General features: G+C 48.3%; 6 protein-coding genes across 6 annotated transcripts; 2 read left to right on the top strand and 4 right to left on the bottom strand.

The window, feature by feature from the left end:
- Positions 1 to 469: 469 nt before the first annotated feature.
- ANOM_007639 (syntaxin family protein) lies at positions 470 to 1,261 on the top strand (the record flags this gene model as incomplete). Its single annotated transcript, XM_015552895.1, has 1 exon — positions 470 to 1,261. One exon carries the CDS (start codon positions 470 to 472, stop codon positions 1,259 to 1,261), a length of 792 nt encoding a protein of 263 aa, XP_015404776.1.
- A 464-nt stretch (positions 1,262 to 1,725) lies between these two features.
- ANOM_007640 (uncharacterized protein) lies at positions 1,726 to 2,222 on the bottom strand (the record flags this gene model as incomplete). Its single annotated transcript, XM_015552896.1, has 3 exons — positions 1,726 to 1,836; positions 1,921 to 2,033; positions 2,096 to 2,222. 3 exons carry the CDS (start codon positions 2,220 to 2,222, stop codon positions 1,726 to 1,728), a joined length of 351 nt encoding a protein of 116 aa, XP_015404779.1.
- Positions 2,223 to 5,585: 3,363 nt separating this feature from the next.
- ANOM_007641 (DUF4452 domain-containing protein) lies at positions 5,586 to 6,477 on the bottom strand (the record flags this gene model as incomplete). Its single annotated transcript, XM_015552897.1, has 2 exons — positions 5,586 to 6,089; positions 6,202 to 6,477. The coding sequence occupies 2 exons, from the start codon at positions 6,475 to 6,477 to the stop codon at positions 5,775 to 5,777; spliced, it is 591 nt and encodes a 196-aa protein (XP_015404780.1). The 3' UTR covers positions 5,586 to 5,774.
- A 4,207-nt stretch (positions 6,478 to 10,684) lies between these two features.
- On the bottom strand, positions 10,685 to 11,704 carry ssn8 (cyclin-dependent protein serine/threonine kinase regulator SSN8; the record flags this gene model as incomplete). The annotated part of the gene is made up of 3 exons (XM_015552898.1): positions 10,685 to 11,220; positions 11,276 to 11,485; positions 11,545 to 11,704. The coding sequence occupies 3 exons, from the start codon at positions 11,702 to 11,704 to the stop codon at positions 10,685 to 10,687; spliced, it is 906 nt and encodes a 301-aa protein (XP_015404781.1).
- Positions 11,705 to 12,333: 629 nt separating this feature from the next.
- ANOM_007643 (calcium-binding mitochondrial carrier protein) lies at positions 12,334 to 14,643 on the top strand (the record flags this gene model as incomplete). The annotated part of the gene is made up of 8 exons (XM_015552899.1): positions 12,334 to 12,463; positions 12,548 to 12,628; positions 12,715 to 12,922; positions 12,980 to 13,593; positions 13,641 to 13,702; positions 13,758 to 13,861; positions 13,913 to 13,945; positions 14,008 to 14,643. The coding sequence occupies 8 exons, from the start codon at positions 12,334 to 12,336 to the stop codon at positions 14,525 to 14,527; spliced, it is 1,752 nt and encodes a 583-aa protein (XP_015404782.1). The 3' UTR covers positions 14,528 to 14,643.
- Positions 14,644 to 15,041: 398 nt separating this feature from the next.
- On the bottom strand, positions 15,042 to 21,129 carry ubaA (E1 ubiquitin-activating protein ubaA; the record flags this gene model as incomplete). Its single annotated transcript, XM_015552900.1, has 13 exons — positions 15,042 to 15,769; positions 15,844 to 16,010; positions 16,068 to 16,153; positions 16,224 to 16,396; positions 16,461 to 16,512; positions 17,015 to 17,149; positions 17,210 to 18,042; positions 18,114 to 19,993; positions 20,046 to 20,131; positions 20,209 to 20,297; positions 20,365 to 20,549; positions 20,734 to 20,854; positions 21,028 to 21,129. The coding sequence occupies 13 exons, from the start codon at positions 21,127 to 21,129 to the stop codon at positions 15,188 to 15,190; spliced, it is 4,491 nt and encodes a 1,496-aa protein (XP_015404778.1). The 3' UTR covers positions 15,042 to 15,187.
- Between the last annotated feature and the right edge of the window lie 825 nt (positions 21,130 to 21,954).

Here is a 21,954-nt window from a genome sequence, read left to right on the forward strand (position 1 = left end):
ACGAAGTATCACAAAGGAAAGAGTTGGAAATAGGTAGAGGTAGAGTTAGAACTCGGAGAACCGGAGACAAGGAAAGGAAATCGGAAGTATTGCGGGGGACGAGTTGAGCGGACGATAATTGATAGTAATTCCACTGGGCGGCGGCAGCGGCAGATCATTCCCGCGCCCGGCCGAGAACAGTCTTTCGTCTCACCCCCTCGGTCACACCTCCTCCATCTTCATTCCACCATTACTGCCATCGTTTTAACCATTATTCTGGAGTTATTCGCTGTGTCGATCAGAGCGAGCGAGTCATACTTCTATCCTTTCCTGGTAAACCGACCCCGAATTTGTCAGACTCCCAGGATCTACCCGAGTCTTTGTCTTCTCCGCATTGCCTCATCAGCCAGGCTGAGACGGATTGCGACACTTCACCCGCCAATTCGCGACATATCACCCTCTCATTCCGGGCCCACCGTCTCACCACAACATGCCAAACCCATCGCAGCTCTTTCTTCTTGCAGACCATATCAAACTCTCCCTCCTAGAACGACAGCGAGCGATCTCATTGGATTTGGAACCCAACAGCCAAGACGGAGAGATCTCTCGCTCTTTGGAATCGTTGCATGACGGCATCGAGGATGTCGAAAGGGACCTCTCCCAGCTGGAACAGGCCCACGATGATGGCGCCGCCGAGTTGAAAGACCAGCTATTCCATTTGAAATCGCAGTATCAAGATTTGTCATCTCAGTTCAGCGGACACAGCACCTCAGCCGGCGCCAGCGGCTCATCCCCATCGCCTGAATTCGCCAATGTCAAGTCATCTCCTGATCTCAAACAGCCGGTTCCGCAGCACCCTCCTTCAAAGTCAGTGCGGTTCATGAACTCGGCTACAGAAGAAGCCGACCTCGAGCGACAAAACCTCTTCCACCCTTACCGCGACTCGCCTTCCCCTCCCGGTGTAGATCAATCTGACATGTCGAATGAACAAATATATGATCGACACAATGAGATCATGCGCGACCAGGACGAACAGTTAGATCGTCTAGGCGAATCCATCGGGCGACAACACCAACTCAGTATCCAGATTGGGGATGAATTAGAAGGCCACGTCGCGCTCTTAGACGGTATGGACGGTGATGTTGACCGACATCAACATCGGCTAGATGGGGCTAGAAAACGACTGGACAAGATCCGGAGAAGCGCGGGCGACAATTGGAGCTTGATGACGATCGTCGGTTTGATCATTATCCTGGTCATTCTCATTGTCATTTTGAAATAAAGCCTAGAGCGTATAGAACCTCTGGTAAACTTCACATTCTTGTGAGTTTTGGTCAAGGGCGTGTTTCTCTGGAAGGCGCAGGGCGTTTCTTTTTTGGGCCGGGGGGCGGGATTCCCTATGAATGGATCGTCGGTTTGCCTTATATTGATGTTTGAACTTATATGGTGTCTGGAGTGATAAATTACGGATTTGTTCGTTATATGGCAGCAATTATTTCATTACACTGGTTTCATGCAGCTCCCAACAGGGACTCGGGGCCCTACATAATCTACATCTTATATCCCATGTCAATATCATACACCCGATCTTATTCCTCAGGGGTAGTTATACATGACACCATGAAGGACTAGGTTAAGTTTATCAAAGCAGGCACCTCTTCTTAAAGCTCAATTTATACCCAGAACACCGATTAAGAAAAGACAATAGTACAAAAGAAAGAAAAAAGGAAGCTAAGATCAATCCCTTTATTGAGTCTTACTCCCTGGCCCCTCCTGGTTGGGTAGATGCTTTGTCTTCTCTTGTAGATCTTTCAGATCGTGTCCGTCACTATCGAGCTCACCCCGATCCGCTTTGACCTATATATGACATCAACATTATGATCGTCCTTATTTCTCCCCCTCTACCTACAATGAGAAAAGGGGCAAGGAGGGAAAACTTACCGAAGCTTCACTGTTACTAGCAAGTTCCTGCTTCCACTTCCCCTTTCCTTCCTTGGTGCTTCTCAATTGCTCCTGTTTGTGCTCTTCGTAGGTGATATGTAGGTCCTCTCGGTCTGGGGGTAGAAGGGTTAGACTAGTGTGCTTTCAAACCGGGGCAATAAGGGGAGTGACGAACTGTGATCAGATTCTTTGAGACCCGAACGAAGAGGAGAGGTATGGAAGGCGGAGGTGACGGTATAAGATGGTCGAAGGGCCACACGGGGGGCGATTGTTGAACGGATGGTGGAAGTGAGGAAGGACATGGTGTCGGTCAGTTGGTCAATTAGTTGTTGAAATTCGAAGGATGGTAGGTTTTTGTATGACTAGAGCTGTTAGCAGCAACTCTCATCACTGCAGATACAAGCCATTGCATGAAATAAGGGAGGAGCCTTACCAAATCAAGAAAGGTAGTCTGATCTATTGTGGAAAGTAGAAGTATGTTGTCTTGCACGCTGTCGATGCGGTACAACTTGTTGTATTTATAATGGTTCGCAGGAAAGGAAGAGAGGCAGAAGAGCAGCCGAAGACCAGACGAATTGATTCTCTCATTGCCTTCGTAATTCCATGTGAGCGAGTGGGTTTGCTGTCGACAGAAAGTCCAGAATGTCACCAGTGACGTCACTCATACACAATCCTGGTCGTTCTTGGCAGCGAGGACATTCAATCCATTCTCCGTACCTTTTTCGTGGGTTCTCATTAACCTGGTAATTGGAAGCTATGCACTTTTGGGGAAACAGTGTAGCCTAGTTCTATCTATTCTATTTGTCGTCTAAGGTGTTGTCGTGAATGTGAATTGTCGAGGCTGTTTTGGACTTTGTTGATCATCATGGGGATGACATCACGAGCAGGGGTTGCACCCATATCAAGCCTTGGCAGCTTGTATATACTCTGCAGTATGGGCATACTTGGCTGTGTTCTTATGAGCTTGCACACATTAAAAGACACGATGGTAGCTGAAAGGGATGCAATGGATAAGAATTTGGTGAGTACAGTTGTTTGCTTGCCATTTCATTTAGTCGCGTTTCTCCTAGATGACCACATACAGATCGCCTCCATGGTATAGTTATGTATTCTGCTACCTCGAGGAATATTGAGAACTCCAAGAACAGTCAGAGTATCGATGGTAACACAGACTATAATCTAGGCCTAGAGAGTGTCTGGACAACAAAAAAAATAAAAGACTGAATGGGCATCATTGCACCAACTGTCACTACAGATAAACCAATGAACTCACATCGGTTTAATTTACCACTTATCCAAAATACTCTTCTCCGATAATATCCCACATTCAGCACTGGAACTAGTAGCTCTATCAACACATGTCTAAATAATCATACAAGTATATGCTCCTGAGCCCCCACACAACAGAGTCAAGCCACCCGGTAGTTTGACGGGTGAAGATACTCTTCAGATGGAAGTATATCCCCACTCCCCAATCAAACATTAACCGGAAACGTCTGTTGATTCGCAGCACAAAACGAAAGCGTCACGGTAATTTCATACCCCCCTTGACTATTCTTAATCGTCTTAACAGTACACGGGTTCCCATGTCTCGCACACTACCAAAGGATCAGCACCGAGTACAAAGCAATATTAACCCTGGCAGGGAGATGTTCTACTTACCGGAGATTCGCGTCTACATCGCGATTCCCAAATGTTATCCCGTGCCCCCGTCCTATATATAACTTTGCACATGCCCGCTGACCCTGCTACCATGTCACATTGCTGTACAGAAGGCATAGTTAGCCAAGTAACCCAATTGTTCATTCATGGCCTGAACACCGTTAATCCAAAGAGGGGCCTGCCCCGCTGCTGGCATCTGTTCGTTTCCCTTACGATTTAGATCTCTCAGTTCTCCCCAGTATCCGGGCTGTTGATACTTTGCGGGGACGTATACTGAGGTTGGGGGGGCGGGGCGGTATGGCTTCGAGGGAATCCGTTGTCCGGGCTGGACCGTTTGGGCCTGGTTACTACCCGTTGATGGTGGTACAAGGTTGTCTGGAGGAAGGGTCTGGGCAGATTGGGGAATTGCTGCTCTATTGAAGGTAATTGTTGGGGGGATTGATTTATCTGGCCTCCGGGGGGTGCTGCCTGTGCTTGTTTGGCAGAGAGGAAGGCGAGGACCAATCCAGATAGAATCGTGGTCGTCTTCATTCCGAAACATCTAGATTGGAAATCGTGCACAGAACAAATGTGAATATAAAGTCAAGTTTTTGTTATAGGAGTAACTCTTTCTGAAGAGGCCTTTATATATTCCATTATGTACGGAATATATTGCTGGAATATCGAGATAAGAACCCCCTTTTAATAATCGAGATATAGTGTCGGGCACTCTAGAGTTCCATTGTCTTCTCTGGCTCCTCCTTGTCCTTCTCGTTCAAGTTCTTTATGACTATCCAGGCGAGGAGTGTTGGTGTTGTTGCGCGACATTAAAATATGTTAAATATGCCAAGATGGTTCTTTGTACTACTTGGCCTAGGAAGCAGATGGGGCACTTGAAAGTTCCGGTTCTTTCTACTCTCTTAGCAACAGCTTCTCCTGCTAATTACATAGCCCTGTTAACAAGGCTAGCACATAACATCCATGTATTACTATGAGAGTTTCTCCAAGCCACATCCGAGCCGTAAGATTAGCCCTACAGCGCCCAGCACTCCTACATTACACTCCTCCCAGATACAAAGCTTGCATACTAAACATACACGTAAATCATGACTACCGAAGTGGAAGTTCTGACAAAATAGGACTGTGTCCAAAGCTATTCTCACAACTATGTTTAGGCATTACCGGCACAGCATAGAAAAAGGCATATAGACAAAGGAAATGGGATGGAATGACGGAATGCCCAAAAGCGAACGGAAACACAAGATCATACACTGCATCACTCTCCGGGAGTTCCCAGATATATCGAAAAAATCCAAACGAGTCAACGTGGAAGCAAATGAAGCAAAATTGACGGTCGATTCACGACACCAAAGAACATAGTTTTCAAGTAAAAACCGGTCTATGTCTCCCAGACAGACCCCGAGACAAACTCCACATCCAGTCCATGGATTTTCACAGCCGTTAGCCAGAAGTAACAACATAGAAATGTCACCCATCACCAACCCATATACATGAAAGAAATAAAGGAAAAGAGATCTGGTAAAGGCACAAATGCGAAAGATAAGATCAAATAAACACAAGAGACATCCCGAACAATTCACAGGCCCAATCAATGCAGACGTATATCGTTTCCACCTTTCTAGATCCCTAAAAGCATGAAAAAATCCGACCCACCCAAAACCAACCAAGGATATCAGAAATAGATGGCAAACCGCTGAGTATCTTGCAGAGTCGCCAAAGGACACCAAGAAAAAACTCCGGACCAAAAAGAAATGCGCGCCAATATGGCAAATCGCCGCACTTTCTATACATCATCGCGGCCAAAACGACACGAGGTCAAAAGGACGTATTTTCCCTAACCGAAGAATAAAAACAAGGTATCGTCTGAAATGTGAAAATGCAAAAATCGAATCGCAGGCGCCGTCGCTCGCAGAAAGTCGAAAGCATCACTCTAGATAAAAGTGCTCAAGATCGTCATCGGAGGAGGGTGTATATACAAAGAGGAAACAATGATTTAGCCTTTTATCGCGGAAAAAGGTAATATCGGTTTAGTCGTAAGAGATGCGATGGCCATGTCAAATAGTAAACAAAGCAACGAAAATTAAGACCCGCGGTTAGGGAACCCCAATGATGCAGAAGCCGGACGAAGTGGAAGACATGTCATGGGCGCAGGCCCTTGGCTAGTGACATGGCGACTGGTAAGATAGCGGTCCTCACCAGCGACGCTGAGCATTCTGCATCGAGGCCGGGGAGATGGACGTGGGCGGGCTGGTCAGGGTCATGCCAGTATGGGGGTTGACGATAGGGATGACCTTGCGGGTGCGGACCGCAGATGGTTGCTGGTAGTTCACGTGATTAAGATTACCGGTAACGCCGGAATGGACGTATGAGTTGGTAGATGCAGGAGATAAAGAGATGGACGGTGTCACCTGCTGAACAGGCTGAATTTGATGCTGGAGAGGGGACGAATCGGGAGAGCCACTGGAAAGAGACGACCGATCTGAACCAGCGGAATGGATTGAGTGAAGCTGTAGAGGTTCGGATGTATGTTAGAAGATGGTCCTGTACTATATACGAGGAAGACGATTTCCAGTCTGGAAGGGTCAAGGGAGCCGATGCTCAGGCTGTGGAAGAACATACATCGTCCTCGGTCAGGAGACTGGGGCAGAACTCCAAGTCGTCGTCCAAGTCGAAAGACCGTCCAGCCTCGAACCTCGCGCGGAAGGCAGTCACCGCAGGAGCCTCAGCGAGCTCCCTCATACTTTTTACACCCCGGAACTGGCGCTGGGCGTTTTGAGCGGCCATCTTAGGTCCTCGCCGAGAGCGTCCGCCATGGTGGTTATTCGAAGGCTGCATGTGCGCAGCGGCACCGTGGTGAGCATGCGGCTGTTGCTGGTAGAAATATGCGGCGGACATATTGGTGTAGTCGTGGTAAATAAAACGGAAGAAACAGTGCCGTTATATCGTTGAGTCTTGAAGGTGGATACAAACAAGGGACCAGCACGCTGGAATCCTGAGGATAAACAGACTTTTAAAAAGGAAATAGTAGGGAGAATGACAAAGGGTCGGTTGGAATGTAATTGAAGATACGGTAGAAGAGATCACGAGAGGAAAGAGAAATATTACTGAAGGAGACGAGAAGAAAATTGAAGCGAAGGGTCGGAGACGAAAATGCGTTTAGTGGTTGTGTGGGATGGGGAATCACTGATCGATGGCGGGACAAGAAGTTGAAAAGAAGACCGGGAGCGAAGAAAAAGAGCCCGGAGTGGACGGAGGCGAAAGCAAGAGGGGCTGCAAGTGTTATTCGGCTGGGGCTGAGTGAGTGGAGCATTGCAAGGGAATCATTTGTAACGTACCGTACTAGTACCCCCGGCGATCAACAAGAGTTCCCCTTTTCCGGCACATCTGCGTTGTGGTAAGTATCGTAACAAACCCGTTCCGACCCTCCTGCGCTACTGGCAAGGTCACGCACCAGTTTTAGGGCAGGAGGCCACCCAACCAGAGAGCCGTTGGCGGCAGCTCAGTGGCAAGTCTAAGTATCAAAAGCCAATAACTGATCTCAGAGTGAACTCTAAGTGGAGATATTACAGCCACTTTGGATCAGGAGCCAATGATTAAATACCAGAGCGGCTCGAGGCGGCTACCAAAGTGGAATAGAGTGACGTTGTAAGTTTCGCCTTAATCCTTATCGAGGGTAAGGAACCTCCACCATCTCGAGACCTGATATCTAGGCATTACTTGATTGAGCATAAGTGGCTGTCGGCCAATGCCCGGCCCTAGTGTGTCAGCCTGGTCTTTAAGGCTGTCCTCGTATCTTCTTGACGAATCAATACCCGCTAGTACAGCTACAATACGATGGATGGTATGATGGTTAGTCGGTTGTGCACCCGACTACCTGTTGTATGATGCGTACATAATGGCCGTTGACAGTCTTATGGGATGACGACCGGCGTACGACGGACTATTGAAAACGGCTGTGGATCTACAACAGTATTTTGTAAGACCTACGAAGATCATGGCGAGTATGCATAGGGATGACGAGGGACTACATCATATTATTGCCAATAACGAGGGAAGAGGGCCGATGTGTCTATTTTGCCCTACTAGATGGAGCATTTTTAGTTTTTTCCCCCCATTTCATTGTAGGAGAAGGCAGGTTCAGGACATTCATGAACATGATGGGGGGGGGAAAGAATGTGGTATCCATTTCCGAAGACAGACAAGAAGGAAAAAGAGGGAAAGGGAGAAAAACGCCTACGACGACATGTGCGGGTAATGATTTGCAACATGTAGGCTCCACTTCACCCCTTTGGGTGAGAATGATTTGCTGCCATCATTTTCGGTACCTTTCCCTTGAACCGTGCCACTTGGTCCTGGAAGTCTAAGCGGATCCCTGTTTCCCCCAACCATTCATTGATAACAAATCCTGCGCTGGCCCTCTGACATCGGCCTGCGGTCTTCGCGGCTTCGACAGTTTTCCAAAGTAAAAGTCTATCCTCCACCTGATCTGAAAATCCCCATTGTGATGGAGCACTAACTCAGGTATTGGGTGTAATAATAACTACCTTATTCAGTCATAGTGGTGTACGGAATACAGAATGTATGATGCATACGTGGAGCCAAAGTACTTTTCTGCTATAATCTGACTCATGGTGGACGAAATTGATGGGGTAAACTTAGGTAATTTTGATTGATTGATTGATTGTTGTTTTTTGGGTTTGGGACCAGCAACAACAGAACCCAACATTGAGAGTGGTACACATTTTGTGCAGAAGCAGAAAATAATGACAACAACAGCGATACTGCTGAAGTACCACAGAGATAGTATAATACCGACCTTCCCTGTAAAGAAAGATCTTTTCCCAGGACTTTCATGCCGCTTTTAAAGGCGGTGCTACAGCCACAATGTGGTCTGCACATCTTTTGAAACAAACTAACGGCGCTTGCTCATCATCATTAAAAAAAAAGATAATAATAGATATGTATCTGAGTTCTGTTGTCAACCGCCCCCGACACAAGTCCCGGGTATGTGCTTTGATCGCCCGGGCCTCCCTCAATTCCCTGTTGGAGTCCCCGACTCGAAAGAGATAGGCGAGTGGTTGGAGGATACAGAAAACTAGGACTCCGTACGTTATGCGATATGCACTGTGTGGAGCTACTGTGAGGTAAGCTGGCGGTTGCTGGAACAGCATCATGGGTATTGATAGGGTCACACCTCCTGCAAGCCCTACACATGGACTCCTGGGGATGGGTGACTAGTACTATCCTTTTCCCGATTATCTCAGGTGCAGCATTGGGTACCCAACCGTCATTGGCGCCAGAGACCCTCAGCCTGCATGCAGGACGTGTTGGTAACTTGGTGTCCATGAGCCTGAGGGCTTTTTTAGTTTCGAGACCAACCTAATACTGCGAAATGTTCCTGAAGGACGGCATCTTCATCTCACCGCCCCTTCTCTTCGATGAGATGGATTTCCGCCCTCCCAGCCATACGCCTGCCCCTCTTTGACTATAACTCTGTTGATAATGTTATTATTAATGATAAGTCATATTGCGTTGATTAATCTCCGACATTATACGAGTCTTATACCTTTCATTCCTCAACTATACCAGTGCTGTCTTGGCTAGAAACCCGTATACAGAGTATAATGTTTGCGGTAGATAACGAGACGACACCACGGACAGGGAGGGCAAGAACTAGTATACATGTGTATAGCAACTGATAGGTTCATCCAACACAGAAATCTTCACAGTTCAACGACACAGACCAGGCTGCAGCTGTCGCTTGTTTGCTTTCTCTCCGGTTGATTACCCCGAATCAGCGACCGAGCCATAAGCGATCCTATAGGCCACCAATGTCGGAGTAAATGTGGTACATCATTCGAAGGCAACCGAAGCTAACGTACCCCAAAAAGCAAGGGGTGTGAAACACGATCTACTCCTGTCTTGCTGGGCAAGTCTCAGGGAGCGCCCGTGTTCCAGTCTCAATTGAGTTTTGGTGTCCAATCAGCCACTGTTATCTCTCTCGTCTCCAAAGACAGGATCTTAGGTATGTAAGTCGGTGGCTCAAGGAGTTGCAAAAGACTCATCCCGACACAGTTGCACATACATCTGTCTTGTGCTCCACTGTTGATTTTAATTTTCCGATCTTATTGCAAGCGCACGGGTGGGTTCAACTGAAGGAATGGTTGGTTCTCGTGTTTTTAGATTCATCGATATCTGGGGCCCTTGGCGATCCAAAATTAAGTCACTTCCTCTGCCAGCCGTTCCATGGGCATCGAGGCATCCCCCCCTCTCAAGACTCCATGACGCATTATTTAGCACGACGATCCCAAACCCCTCAGCGACATTGAGGACATGTCTGAGACAAGTTGCCCGGTCTTTCAGGAAACACCACCCTGCGTTCTGTGGGATACTCTAGTATGTGGGTATATACATACTGTACCGTACGCTTCTGTATTCAGCTACAGATGAACAGGCAGTGTAGCTTACAAATCCCATCACTTGAGATGCCGCTACAAATTCCAGGCCATAGTGTTAATTAAGTATTGCATAAGGCATATGTCTATGCATACACGTGCCTCGAATGCTTGCTAAGCTGATTATTCATCTGGCATTGGCCTTGAAACCCACGAGTACCCTAGACATTAGTGTTGCACTTAGGTTCAGTCAAAGCTTCTTTAGTAGATGCATGTATTCTTGTGTCAAATCCGTTTAGATCGTCGATATGGCATTACGGAGCGCCCTGGACATCTTAGTGGCTATCTTATGGTATGTAATCGCCAGATATGCACTCGATTGACTCATTGTTGGTGATCTATTCGATGGACGCTGAAAATGACTGATATCCATTTTGAAAGGGGTGAAACCAAAAGCTGTTGTCAGTAATATACGCCTCTATGAAGAGCCTAAGGACAAAAGAATCATGCCAGCTTATCAAATTTGCAGTACTATATATATAAATGGCTCACATACCGAATAAAGACGTATCTACAACTGCTGCTGTGACACTGCGCATGGCATGTTTCATATGTAATGCTACCCAAACTCCCCAAATGCAACGCAAAAGCAAAACGCCCCGATTTTACTAGAAATGTGAGCCAGTATAATGAGTCATCACATAATCTCACTTGTCCAGATTCTTACTCTTCACCATCCGGCCAAGAAGCTCCTTGCAGTGCTTTTCGCTATAATTCTCCCAGATCTCATATAGAGACACCAGCTCTTGGGTGCATTCAATAACAGCTCGAATATCGACCTCACTCTCGGCAAGCCAGCCAACGAGTTTCTGAATTCGAGGAGGCGGGCCAGCGCCATTCTTATCTCCCAAAGCTGCGAGGATATTCATCCCTCCATCTCGCATCGCTCCGGCCAATGGGGCAGCAGTCCCATGGAAACTCGTCTGGCTCGGTTTGAAGACAACGGCAACAATGATTGCCATGACCGCGATCACATGAGGTGGATATAGTAATGGTAGATCAGTAAGATAGTGATCATTGATTACCGACCATGCCAGAGCTACTTCGTCTGATGTAAGCGATAGCTCCGGTTGGAGCTCAGATAAAGTCCGATATGGATGATGAACGATGAGCTGGGAGTTCATCTCGGATATCAAAGCGAACTCGCATTCACCTAGCTTTGACACGTCCGGGGCAATGAACTCTACTGGCAAGTCAGCGACAAACAAAAAGAAGACTATCCTCAAGGCTGTTCGTACCGGGCCAAAAGTTACGGGCCTCTGCGACCACAAACCGGATATGTTGAGGACATTCTTCCATCTTACAAGCGAGATAGAATGCAGTGGTGACCACCAGATACGGATTTGTATGTCTTATCTCATTCTTAGTATAAAACCGTTTGATGTATACTTGAGCCGTGGCGAGGGCCTGCTGTCTAGTTGACATCCTCTTTCCAAGCTTTATGAGTTCTGTTGAAGTGTTCAGTCTAAAACTCTATTTGAGATCTTTAAAGGTTATCAGATCTCACGTTGACTAAAGTAGATGTTGAGCAGCCTCTGATCCGGCAGAGGAAACTGCGAATGCGCGGCCTTGTCTCTCTCTCTAAAGGACTCTCGAATGTCTGCCAATCTTTCTTTCGTAAACAACCAATGTCGACGTTGAGTCGACGCCCAATAATTGGCAGCCATGACAATGACAAATGGTCAGAAAAAGTTAATTAATAAAGGGTTCGAGACTTTCAAGCAGTCGTGACTGAAATCGTTGTCATTATGAAGACCCGATGATAATCAGGGATGTATGTGTCATCCAAATATTCGGAGCTCCTGTAACGGCCGAGTCAACCCGATTCTATCGGCACAAAGAAACACTATAGACAAGAAACCGCGCGCTAGAGTCACCTAATCCGACTGTTTCCTTAGGTCATCGAAAATATCGCATATGTATACTGATATCATCCACATCAAGACGTTCGAGCAGGTGACCTAATGAATTGCCCAAAGTGGTATAGTAGGGCTGGGCCCTCCAGTCCCGTGAGGCCGGACCGGAGTCGAGGTTTATTCCGGCGTATGTCGTAAGAGAAGCAAATCATCGCGGGTTGATTTCTCACGGCTAGCCGGAGCCCCATCCAGAGAACATACCAATGTATGCGGAACCTCTCCTCTCTTTATAAACCAGCTCCACAGATTCGATGCACAAGCTATTATCGCAGTCTACCCTATTACCACCCTGTTTTGACAGGGACATCTCCGCTCTCAAGTCCTGTGACCCCTCCTTGAAAATAATGTCGGATAGCCGATGATAAATTTACAACCGAAAAATGGCACCCGGCGAATCCAAAGATGAGCGTGACGAAAGAGTCGCGAAACTCTGGCAGAGCTTAGGTGTCCGGCAGAACGGCCGTCTCGATCTCCATGGTTTGAAAAAAGGGCTGAAAAGGATTGATCACCGTGAGCATATCATCCGCCGTGATTTAGTCTCGTGCTTGCTGCGCAGCTGACTGACCCGCCTGTTCTTGATTTGTTACCCCACAGCCCTCAAAAATGCGGATAGCATGCTTCAGAATGTCTTGAAAGCGGTTGACACCAATGGTGACGGGTATATTGATTACTCCGGTAAGATCACACGCAGTGGATCATGACTTGTCTTCCCGTCGCAACTGGCTGGACGCCAGTCTCTTTACCGACCTAATGATCATCAGAATTCCGGACCTTTATCGATCATACCGAACAAGGATTATGGCAGCTTTTCCAGGCGATCGATCGTAACCACAATGGTGAAATCGACAAGAACGAACTCAAAGCCGCGTTTTCCAACGCTGACGTGACGGTATCCAGCGCTAAACTGGACGCATTCTTTGCGGACGTGGACACGAACAGTGATGGTGTCATTTCTTATCCGGAGTGGAGGTACGTGCTTCATCGGTCAAGTGAACCTTGGCTATGGCTAATCCCGGTGATATATAGGGATTTCCTTCTCTTCCTGCCTGCCTACTCCAACTTGCGCGCTGTCCTGTCATATTACACGGCCACGGGAAATCTAAACCCGGAAGGAGATGTCCACATCAATGATCTACAGGGTTTAGGTACAGACCACTCGTTTCCTAAGCGTTATATCTTGGCCATAAAGAACCTTTTGTACAATATTCTCCCAGTTCACGCATTGGCAGCCCTCATCCCGTCAGCTTATGCGGAAGTCGGCGGAGCACTCAACTTTGGGGTCGCGCCTGAGAATGATTCTGTATCCTTAGACGGTGACTCCGAATTGGAGTGGCTGACCGTACCCAGGACTGTCGCCATGTGGATGTCCTTCCGATATTATGAACGAAAGTTGACAGAGAACACTCCTCAATTAGGTTACTTCATTGCCGGCGGGATTGCAGGTGCCGTATCAAGGACAGCAACGGCGCCTCTAGATAGACTTAAAGTCTATCTCATTGCCCAGACCGGTGCGAAATCGGCAGCTGTCTGTGCGGCGAAAGATGGTGCTCCGCTTCGGGCGGCAGGGAATGCATCAAAATCCCTTGGGGATGCTATCAAGGAGTTGTGGCGTGCTGGAGGCATACGGAGCTTATTTGCAGGTTCGTCGACTGAAGTTTGAAACGCAGACCCGATCTAATGGTCATAGGTAATGGGTTGAATGTGTTGAAGGTCATGCCTGAATCAGCCATTAAATTCGGAGCATATGAGGTTAGCTTGTTGAGCTATTGAAGTGGGTTTCTAGCAGGGCACTAATATATCATAGTCTGCTAAACGCGCGTTCGCTCGTCTTGAAGGTCATAATGACCCTAAACGTCTTGCACCGACGTCGCAGTTCCTGTCTGGAGGGTGTGGTGGAATGGTGGCTCAGTATGTTGTACAGTCTTCTGTGGATGAACCCGTCACCTAACGAAGTGCTAGATGTTTCGTTTATCCCCTTGACACTTTAAAATTGTAAGTCACCTGATGCATCTAGCTTTTGGACATGTTCATCTGAGGCTAATGGATCTTGACAGTCGGATGCAATGTGAGACTGTGGAAGGTGGTCTGAAAGGGAATAAACTCATCGCAGCCACTGCCCGAAAGGTTTTGAACAAGCATGGCATACTCGGCTTCTTTCGCGGCTTGCCTCTTGGTCTTGTTGGCATGTTTCCATATGCCGCCATCGACTTGACGACTTTCGAGTACCTAAAGCGCGGATTACTAGCACGGAAAGCTCGCCTCCATCACTGCCACGAGGATGATGTCCCACTGAACAATTTCACCACGGGAGCCATTGGCGCGATAAGCGGAGGATTCAGCGCTTCTGTTGTTTATCCACTGAACGTCCTCCGAACACGACTACAGGCCCAGGGCACCATTCTCCACCCCGCAACCTATAGTAGCATTGGCGACGTCGCTCGCAAAACTATTCAAACCGAAGGTTTCCGCGGTCTCTACAAGGGGATCACTCCGAACCTTATGAAGGTTGCACCTGCCGTATCCATCAGCTACGTCGTGTATGAAAACTCGAAACGAATGCTTGGTCTGAGGTAAAGCTAAGAAAAAGACTTTACGGCCTGGGCCCAGCCTAAGAATCAACAGAGGCTCATAACGCTCGGAGTCTTCTCATTCCGGTTGCTATTCGATCCTCCAGCTTATTTTAATTGATATTTCGAACATTTGTCAAGATACCCTTTCAAGCCATTCACTCTACGGCACCCCTATCGCTTTTGGATGGAAATACGATCTCCACCTTTTGCTTACTATTTTTTCGATAGCGGGGAGGCCTTTGCGTTTCCCAGTTTTGCATAGTCTTCGAACGACCTTGCTATTCTCGTTCCGTTCCCGGCAACGTGAAAATCTACATTCGTGTTCTAGGACACAACATATCGGCCGGACTGCATAATTGAGCTCACTTGCATGGCACGACATCGTGCCACAAAGCATATTTACGGAGTTTTGCTTATATCGTCACTTTGCTTTTCCATTTGTATACCTATTGGATTCCCCGACTGTCCAAATATGGGCGGCCTACTCTATATTTACATATATTTAGACCTGCGAAGGCTTTCGGTCCATGCCATTTACCGCAGTGACATTAGAACATATTTTTACTAAAACAAAAGCATAATCATTTTCATTTACAGCTCGTCGGCCATCCAAGAGTTAGTCATCGACATATCGTGCAGAAAGAAATTCATTCCATTATCCACATTACTTCTTCACGGCAGCAACAGCCCTAACCTCCTCATCCTTCGGCAAGATATCCGGCACCGGCCCAACAGGTGTAATCGCAAATTGATTAATCTGCGTGTGACTCTTCGTATAGTGAAACTTGATATGCTCGAATTCTGTCGTCTCCCGGAACGCCGGAATATCCCAATACAAATTCCTCAACCAGAGATGAATAGCAGGATACCCGGACCTGATATCACGGATATTGCACTTGAAATGCTGCACATACACGGGGTCAAACCGGACGATCGTCGTAAAAAGCCTGATATCCGCTTCAGTGAGCGCTGAACCAAAGAAGTACGGCGAGGCATTGCTCTGAAGGTGTTCTTCGATCTTGTCGAGGGAGGAGAAGAGCGTCGTCACGTTCTTTTGGTAGGCTTCTTGGGTGGTTGCGAAGCCGGACTTGTAGACGCCGTTGTTGACATCGTTGTAGATCCATTCGTTCGAGGTGTCGATCTGGCTGCGAAGCTTGGTTGGGTAGAGGTCGAGAAGCTTTTGGGAAGAGTTCGAGGGGAGGAGGTCGTCGAATTCGTAGTAGAGCATGCGGATTATCTCGGCACTCTGGAGGAGGGAGATTTGGGTTAATATGGGGTTGTCTGGCGGGCTGGGGAGGTTGAAGTTACCTCGTTGCTTACGATACGTTGTGTCTTTTTGTCGTATAGAACTGGGACGGTGAATCGGCCTGCGTAGTCTGGGTCGTTGGCGAAGTAAATGTCCCGGAGGTGGGTGACATCAGAGTGTAATGGGTCTGGGGTGGTGTTTTCTCCGGGAAGTTTCTCGTCTGAGGTCACGAAGCGCCAACCTGGAGTCGTTGGTTAGTTCACTCGTTTCTTGCTTATTAGGCTTGGAAGTTCCGGACCTTTCTCGCCAGGTGCCAGTGCACGGATGTGAAGGAGATAAAATCTTCCAGACCCTTGAGCTTCCGGGTGATCAATGTGCGATGCGCTGGAGATGGTGTTAGCGATTGAAATTGAACCGACAACACAGAAACAAAATAGAATATAAAGGATATTACTCGCCCCATGGACAAGCATAGGAGACATAGAGATGATAACGGCCCTTTTCCGGGGGGAATTCCGCGCCTGGCTCTCTAGAGATCCAATTGCGGAAGGCTGAAGTCTGGCGTTTGAACTCGCCCGATTTGTCATTGCGACTGACCCAGTCGGTGATCTTATCGGCATTACCAGTCTGTGGTGATATAATCTCAGTAAGAAACTAAAAGCTAATTCATGAGCAATTGGTATGAACTTACCGACATGTTGCGCGTTGAAGAGGGGAGGAGCTGTGCGGGGCTGACGGAGTTTCTGTAGGATGTGAGGATTCTGGGTTGGGTGATCAACTGCGAGATTTGTTGGGTTCGACGCAGTGCAGAAAAAAGACGAGACATGGGAAGGGGTTGAAGGGAGGGGCAGCGTTGTCAGGAATTAAGTAGCCATCGACGACCAGAACTATATTGCTGGAGAACCAATGGCGGGGACAGCCTATGTATGACGTTGGTCCCGCTGCTTACGGCGGAATCACATAACACCTGACAAAGCACTCGGCTCCGGTCGGCCTAGACTTCCGACCCCTGGAGCTTACCTGTTGATTAGAAGATGGTTGATTAATCGAACAACCCTCCGAGAAGATCTATATGTTTCTCAAGATTAGATCATCTGTCAGGTGTGAAACATGTTCTGTTCTACGCTGCAAAAGCACGAAGGCGAACGTGTGCCGTCTTGAAGAAGGAAAAAGTCATATATCATTGTTTATAAACTTGAGGTACCATATTCTAGCGTTCAGATTTATGTAGATCCGACACATTACTTCCTCAGCTTCACCATCACATAAGGGATCTCGACATCCTCCTCCGTTGTATCCTCAGCTGTGACTTCAAAGATGATGTTCTTTTGATGCTCCGGAACGGGCTTCTTGCTGATATGCTCCACCAATTTGCTCATCCTACGTACCAAGGTTAGCTAATGAATATAGTAGAGGATTTGGGATTAAGAGAATACGTACGTCAATGGGAGACGGTCCTTCACCTTCGAAGGGGGATAGAAACTGGCATACAGCAAGCTCACTCCTGAGCTGACCATGCTGATTTCCAAACCTTTGTCAGAGAAGTGCTTGAGGAAGTCCTGCAAAGGAATATCGTCCACTTCGAAGCGATCCCAGAGTTGATCAATGGTCACTTCACCCTCCTTGCCCTGGTATTTGCCCTTGGGGCTAGGGATGGGTTCACTGAAACCGAAGAACGGAAGTGCAAGATTCACAAAGCCGTTCTTATACTGTTCAATGTCATCCTTGCCGTCGATAATCTTGTAGAACTCCAGGGCAACCAGTCCAGTAACCAGCGCGGTGGTCGTGGCAATAGCAGGAATGATCTTGCCAGCTATAAATTTAGTCTTATGGCGGTCAGCCTGGGGAATTTCGTAGTTGTCGGCACGGAGGTTGCTGGCTGCAGTAATGAAGTCAATATGATGGTTGGTATCATCATCCTTTTCAAACTCAACTGGGTCCAAGCGGAATCCAGCAAGTGACTTCGGCGATGGCAGAGAGTCGACCAGACGCTGGATCTCCTCGTTGTCATCGAAAGACGAGCCGCCATTCCCAGCGTTCGGGTCGGCCTCGTTCTCATCGGCCTGGATCTTCACACCGGACTTGGGGGAGAATTCAGGGATAATCATATTGTCGACAACCTTGCGATAGTATTCCTTGTCTGCTCCCGGGCTCTTGATCCCATAGTTGAAAGCGTGGAGATTCGCTCCGGCGATGATGAACCCGATGTGAGTGGGGTTCGAGCTATCGAACTTCAAAGGTGTTGGAGCACGCTTGGGGCCGGACCAGAAAGGCTGTCCAGAAGAGGTCGTGGAATCCCGAGGGAAGTTGTACAGTAACTGCTGAATTGCATTGTTGTACTGACCTTCAAACTGATGGCGAGCCAGGCGATACAATCGTCAAAAGTCAATGGCTTATTGGCCACCAAGAAATCGTGCAGTTGCTCCAGGGTCTGCTTCTCATTGCCAGCCTGTTTAAGCGTCTGCTCAATGTAGTTTGGCTGTGACAGATACATGTTGACAGCCTCAGGGGGGCCAACAAAATAGGTCTGGAAAAGATCCCTGGCCCAGGCAATGGTATGTTCGATCCGGTTGGGGAAACTCTTCAGAGTGCACATGGGGAAGGACTTTTCAGGGGGATCCTGGGAGCTGGAGTAGGACTCGGTGATATGTGGAAGGATAACTTGGGTATTGCCCTTGGTGCCAAGAGTGCCACTCTCGAGGAGAGGCTTACGGAAGAAGACACAACGACGATCAACGTAAGTTCTAGCATCAACGTTGTCCAGTGCGTTGGTAACCCCGTCCAATCCCTCCCAGAATTCCTCATTGAAGATGTGCTCAGTGTCTTGTCCGACACGGTCCCGCAATGCGACAATCTTGCCCTCTAGCTCGGGGTTCATGGCCTGAACAGCAGCGGAGGCACACTCACTCTTGAGCTTGCCAACATCCTTACTGCGGAATAGGAACTGACGGTTGAGGTTGCTCTTCTCGATCTGGTCCATATCGGTAACATAGATTTTGCCCTTAGGGCCAGTTCCCAAACCCATCATGGCCCAGTTCTTGAGGGTTTCACATCCAATTGCACCTGCACCAACAAGGAACTGGGTAGTGTTGGCGATCTTATCCTGGAACTCTTTACCAAAGACAGCAATCTGACCATCATACCGGGTTCCAAGTGGTTTGCAACTCTCTTCAGACCGGGTAGTAGAAGCCGGAAGCGACTCGAGCGAGTCTAGGTAGAGCCATTGCTTAACAGGGCTGAACTTTCCGGAGACAGCCTTGAGGACCTCCTGTGCTGCAACGCCGCCAAAGAAGGCGGCCAAGGGGCTGAGATCACCGCGTGCTTGGTAACTAAGCTCCTTAATGAGCTTCTCATCCAAATCTACCTTCTCTTCCTGGCTCGAGGAGAGGTCGTTAGAGATCTTGAGGACCTCCTGGGCATCACTCTCATTGTGAGGGCGAGGAAGCTGGCCATCATGGCCCTCGGCAAATTTGTGAAGCGCCTGGACACCGATGTGTAGTTGTTGCGGCCGGTCAAACTTGGCAAAGTCCGAAATCATAAGCTCAGGCTTTTTCAGCTGTTCCTCCAAGGGTTGATAGTCGACGAACTTGGGCATCTTGACCTGTGTAAAGATACCGCCAGACTGGTACGTCCCAAGACCAGAGACATCACCAATATGGAACGTGTAAGGGCCTTTAACAGTGACCTTGCGAGGGTCAGAGTTATTCAGGCCATCCATGCCCTTCACCTCGGTGAATGTCACATAGTCTCCATCTTCCAAACCGTGTCGGCTCTCATCAAGAGCAGACACTAGACCCTCCTCATCAATGCCGGCCACAATGCCGCTCACAGGCTCTTCACCAGTAGCATCACCAATAGTGAAGTTCTTTCCAAAATCGTTAAAGAGGTAACCGAAAAGACCGAAACTGTCGGCAATGGTAAGGTAGATGCCATTCTTGTGGCAGAAGTCCGCAATAGCAAGTTGATCTTTCAGAGGCGTGAGAGTAAGGACCACTGCCTGATAGCGTTTCAGCTGCTCCAGGTCATCTACGAGGTTACCGCCTTCGTGTACCGTGACGGGAACGTATGAATTGAGTTCGGCGACCTTAGGGGCCGTCACTTCGGCACGCGGCTTGCCGACATCTTGAGGTTGAAGGAAGAACTGGGAGGAAAGGTCTGAGATGGCAACGGGCGCGGGATCGTATAGAGTGAGAGATTTCACACCGGCAAGAGCAATGTTCTTGGCTATACAGCTGTTAGAGTCGATCGTACCGCATACAGCTACCGTCGTACATACCGATTTCCACACCAAGGCCCTTCAGTCCGACAACAAGGACATTCGAAGTACCCATGCGCTTCATAGCCTCATGTCCAAGCACATACCTATGGGTAGAAAAGGAAATTAGTCAGTATAAGACCTTGCGAGACGAAATATGCCGCTGGATACCGGAGGCACTCACAGCTGTCGACTGTAGAGAGACTCATCGATCTCCCCCTGCTTAATCTTCTCCACAGTTTCCTGTGGGTTATCAACCTTCATCTCGACGTCCTATATCTTGTCAGCGATGATGGACGAAAAGAAATTTTAGGAATGGATGGTTGATCATGAGGCATACCGTCATGATCTTCTTCTCCGGCCGAGTTGGGGATTTCTCGGTAGACGCTCTTCGCTTTCCCAGCTTCGCAGCGTCGCGAACGGGAATTTCGGAGGTAATTGTGGCGATCTGTGAGCCGAAAGCCTTGCCTTCAAGCAAGACTTTCCAACAGTGATTTGACTCGAATCTACAGCTCCCGGCGCGGGCTTAGGAGGGGTAGCGGTCAAAGTACCGGGGGGAGAGCGGCGGTGATTATTCTCACTCTAAAGTATTGTACAGAAGCCTCCTATGAGAGATGGAGGAAATGAAAGAAAATGTTGAGATGCGAGACTGAAAAACAAACTGACAGAACGACAGAGAAAGATGGGGAAAAAGAGACAACGTTGTTACGATGGAAACGTCTCCTCCAGCGACGTAAGAGGGACAAGCTGTCGGTGGCTGACTCAGCATTGGTACGCGGTGATTGGTCATTGCCCCGCGAGCGGAAGATGACCGCCAGATTGCCAATGAACTACGACATACACCTAGTATGAGAGCTCGATTGAGGGCGGTGACGGAAATAATAATGACAGGTACAATGGGTAAGATCTGAAGGTAACCTAGAGCTCAAATAGCCAATACTGACTTGCAACCATAGGTCCCATCCTCTAGAACAATCCCTGCCTCCCTCCATTAGCTACATACCCACGGAGATACTCTGCAACTCCGCATCACGCGACGCGCCGCAATATCGGGCTGAACGAAGGCAGCACCCTCGACAGCTATTGACTGTCGGCCACTGTACATGTGTCGGTACGAGCTTCTTGGACGCGGACTTTTATACTGGCAGCGTAAAAGGTCCAGCGCGGACAAAGACAGCGCTTTAAGGTAGGCTGGCCTGGCAATAGTGCTAGCTCCCTTATCACGCATATATCTCAACGGTTTTTGTAGAGAACTCCAAACAGAATGCTCCACGAAATCCTTCTCTCCCTCTCCGGCCAACCGTCACCACTTTTCGAAACCCATGCCGAAGAAGATGCGGTCTCTGAGGATGCGTTTCCTCTCTTGTCACCTCCGGAGAAAGCCCTCCTCGCCTCCCTTGCCCGTTTGAGCCGACTTCATGCTAAACTGCGAGCTCATACAGCTCTGATTTCTGCCTCACACCATTCTGTCATATGCCGAGCTGCTTCAACTGCAATCAATACACAACATCTTGGGGATTTCCAACGAAAGGTACTTGAAGTAGAAAAATCAATTCTGGTGGAAGATAGCGAGTATGTTGGTGGTTACGGAATCGTGCCGCTGTCAACGATGGTCGGCGAATTCTCTCCCTGGACCCGACGGCTTGAATGGCTCTGGGATATTGCCCAATTTATTCTTCCTGATCACAAGAAAGCCAGCAATCAGATCTGCACGGGCGCAGCACTGATCGATTATCTTCGGGCGGAATCGCAAACCGGATATATTGACATTGGTGAGATGGCGCTACACCTAATCAGCGCAGCTGAAACAGCTTGGATGAGGCAGCTGTCGACGTGGCTACTGTATGGGAACCTTCCTGTGCTAGGCAAGGATGATTTCTTCATTCAAGAGGATAGCATAACTGAGAGCAATCGTGCCCCTGCCGTGGCA

The sequence above is a fragment of the Aspergillus nomiae genome, assembly GCF_001204775.2.
Source record: "Aspergillus nomiae NRRL 13137 chromosome Unknown contig00242, whole genome shotgun sequence".
NCBI classification, from domain to species: Eukaryota; Fungi; Ascomycota; class Eurotiomycetes; order Eurotiales; family Aspergillaceae; genus Aspergillus; species Aspergillus nomiae.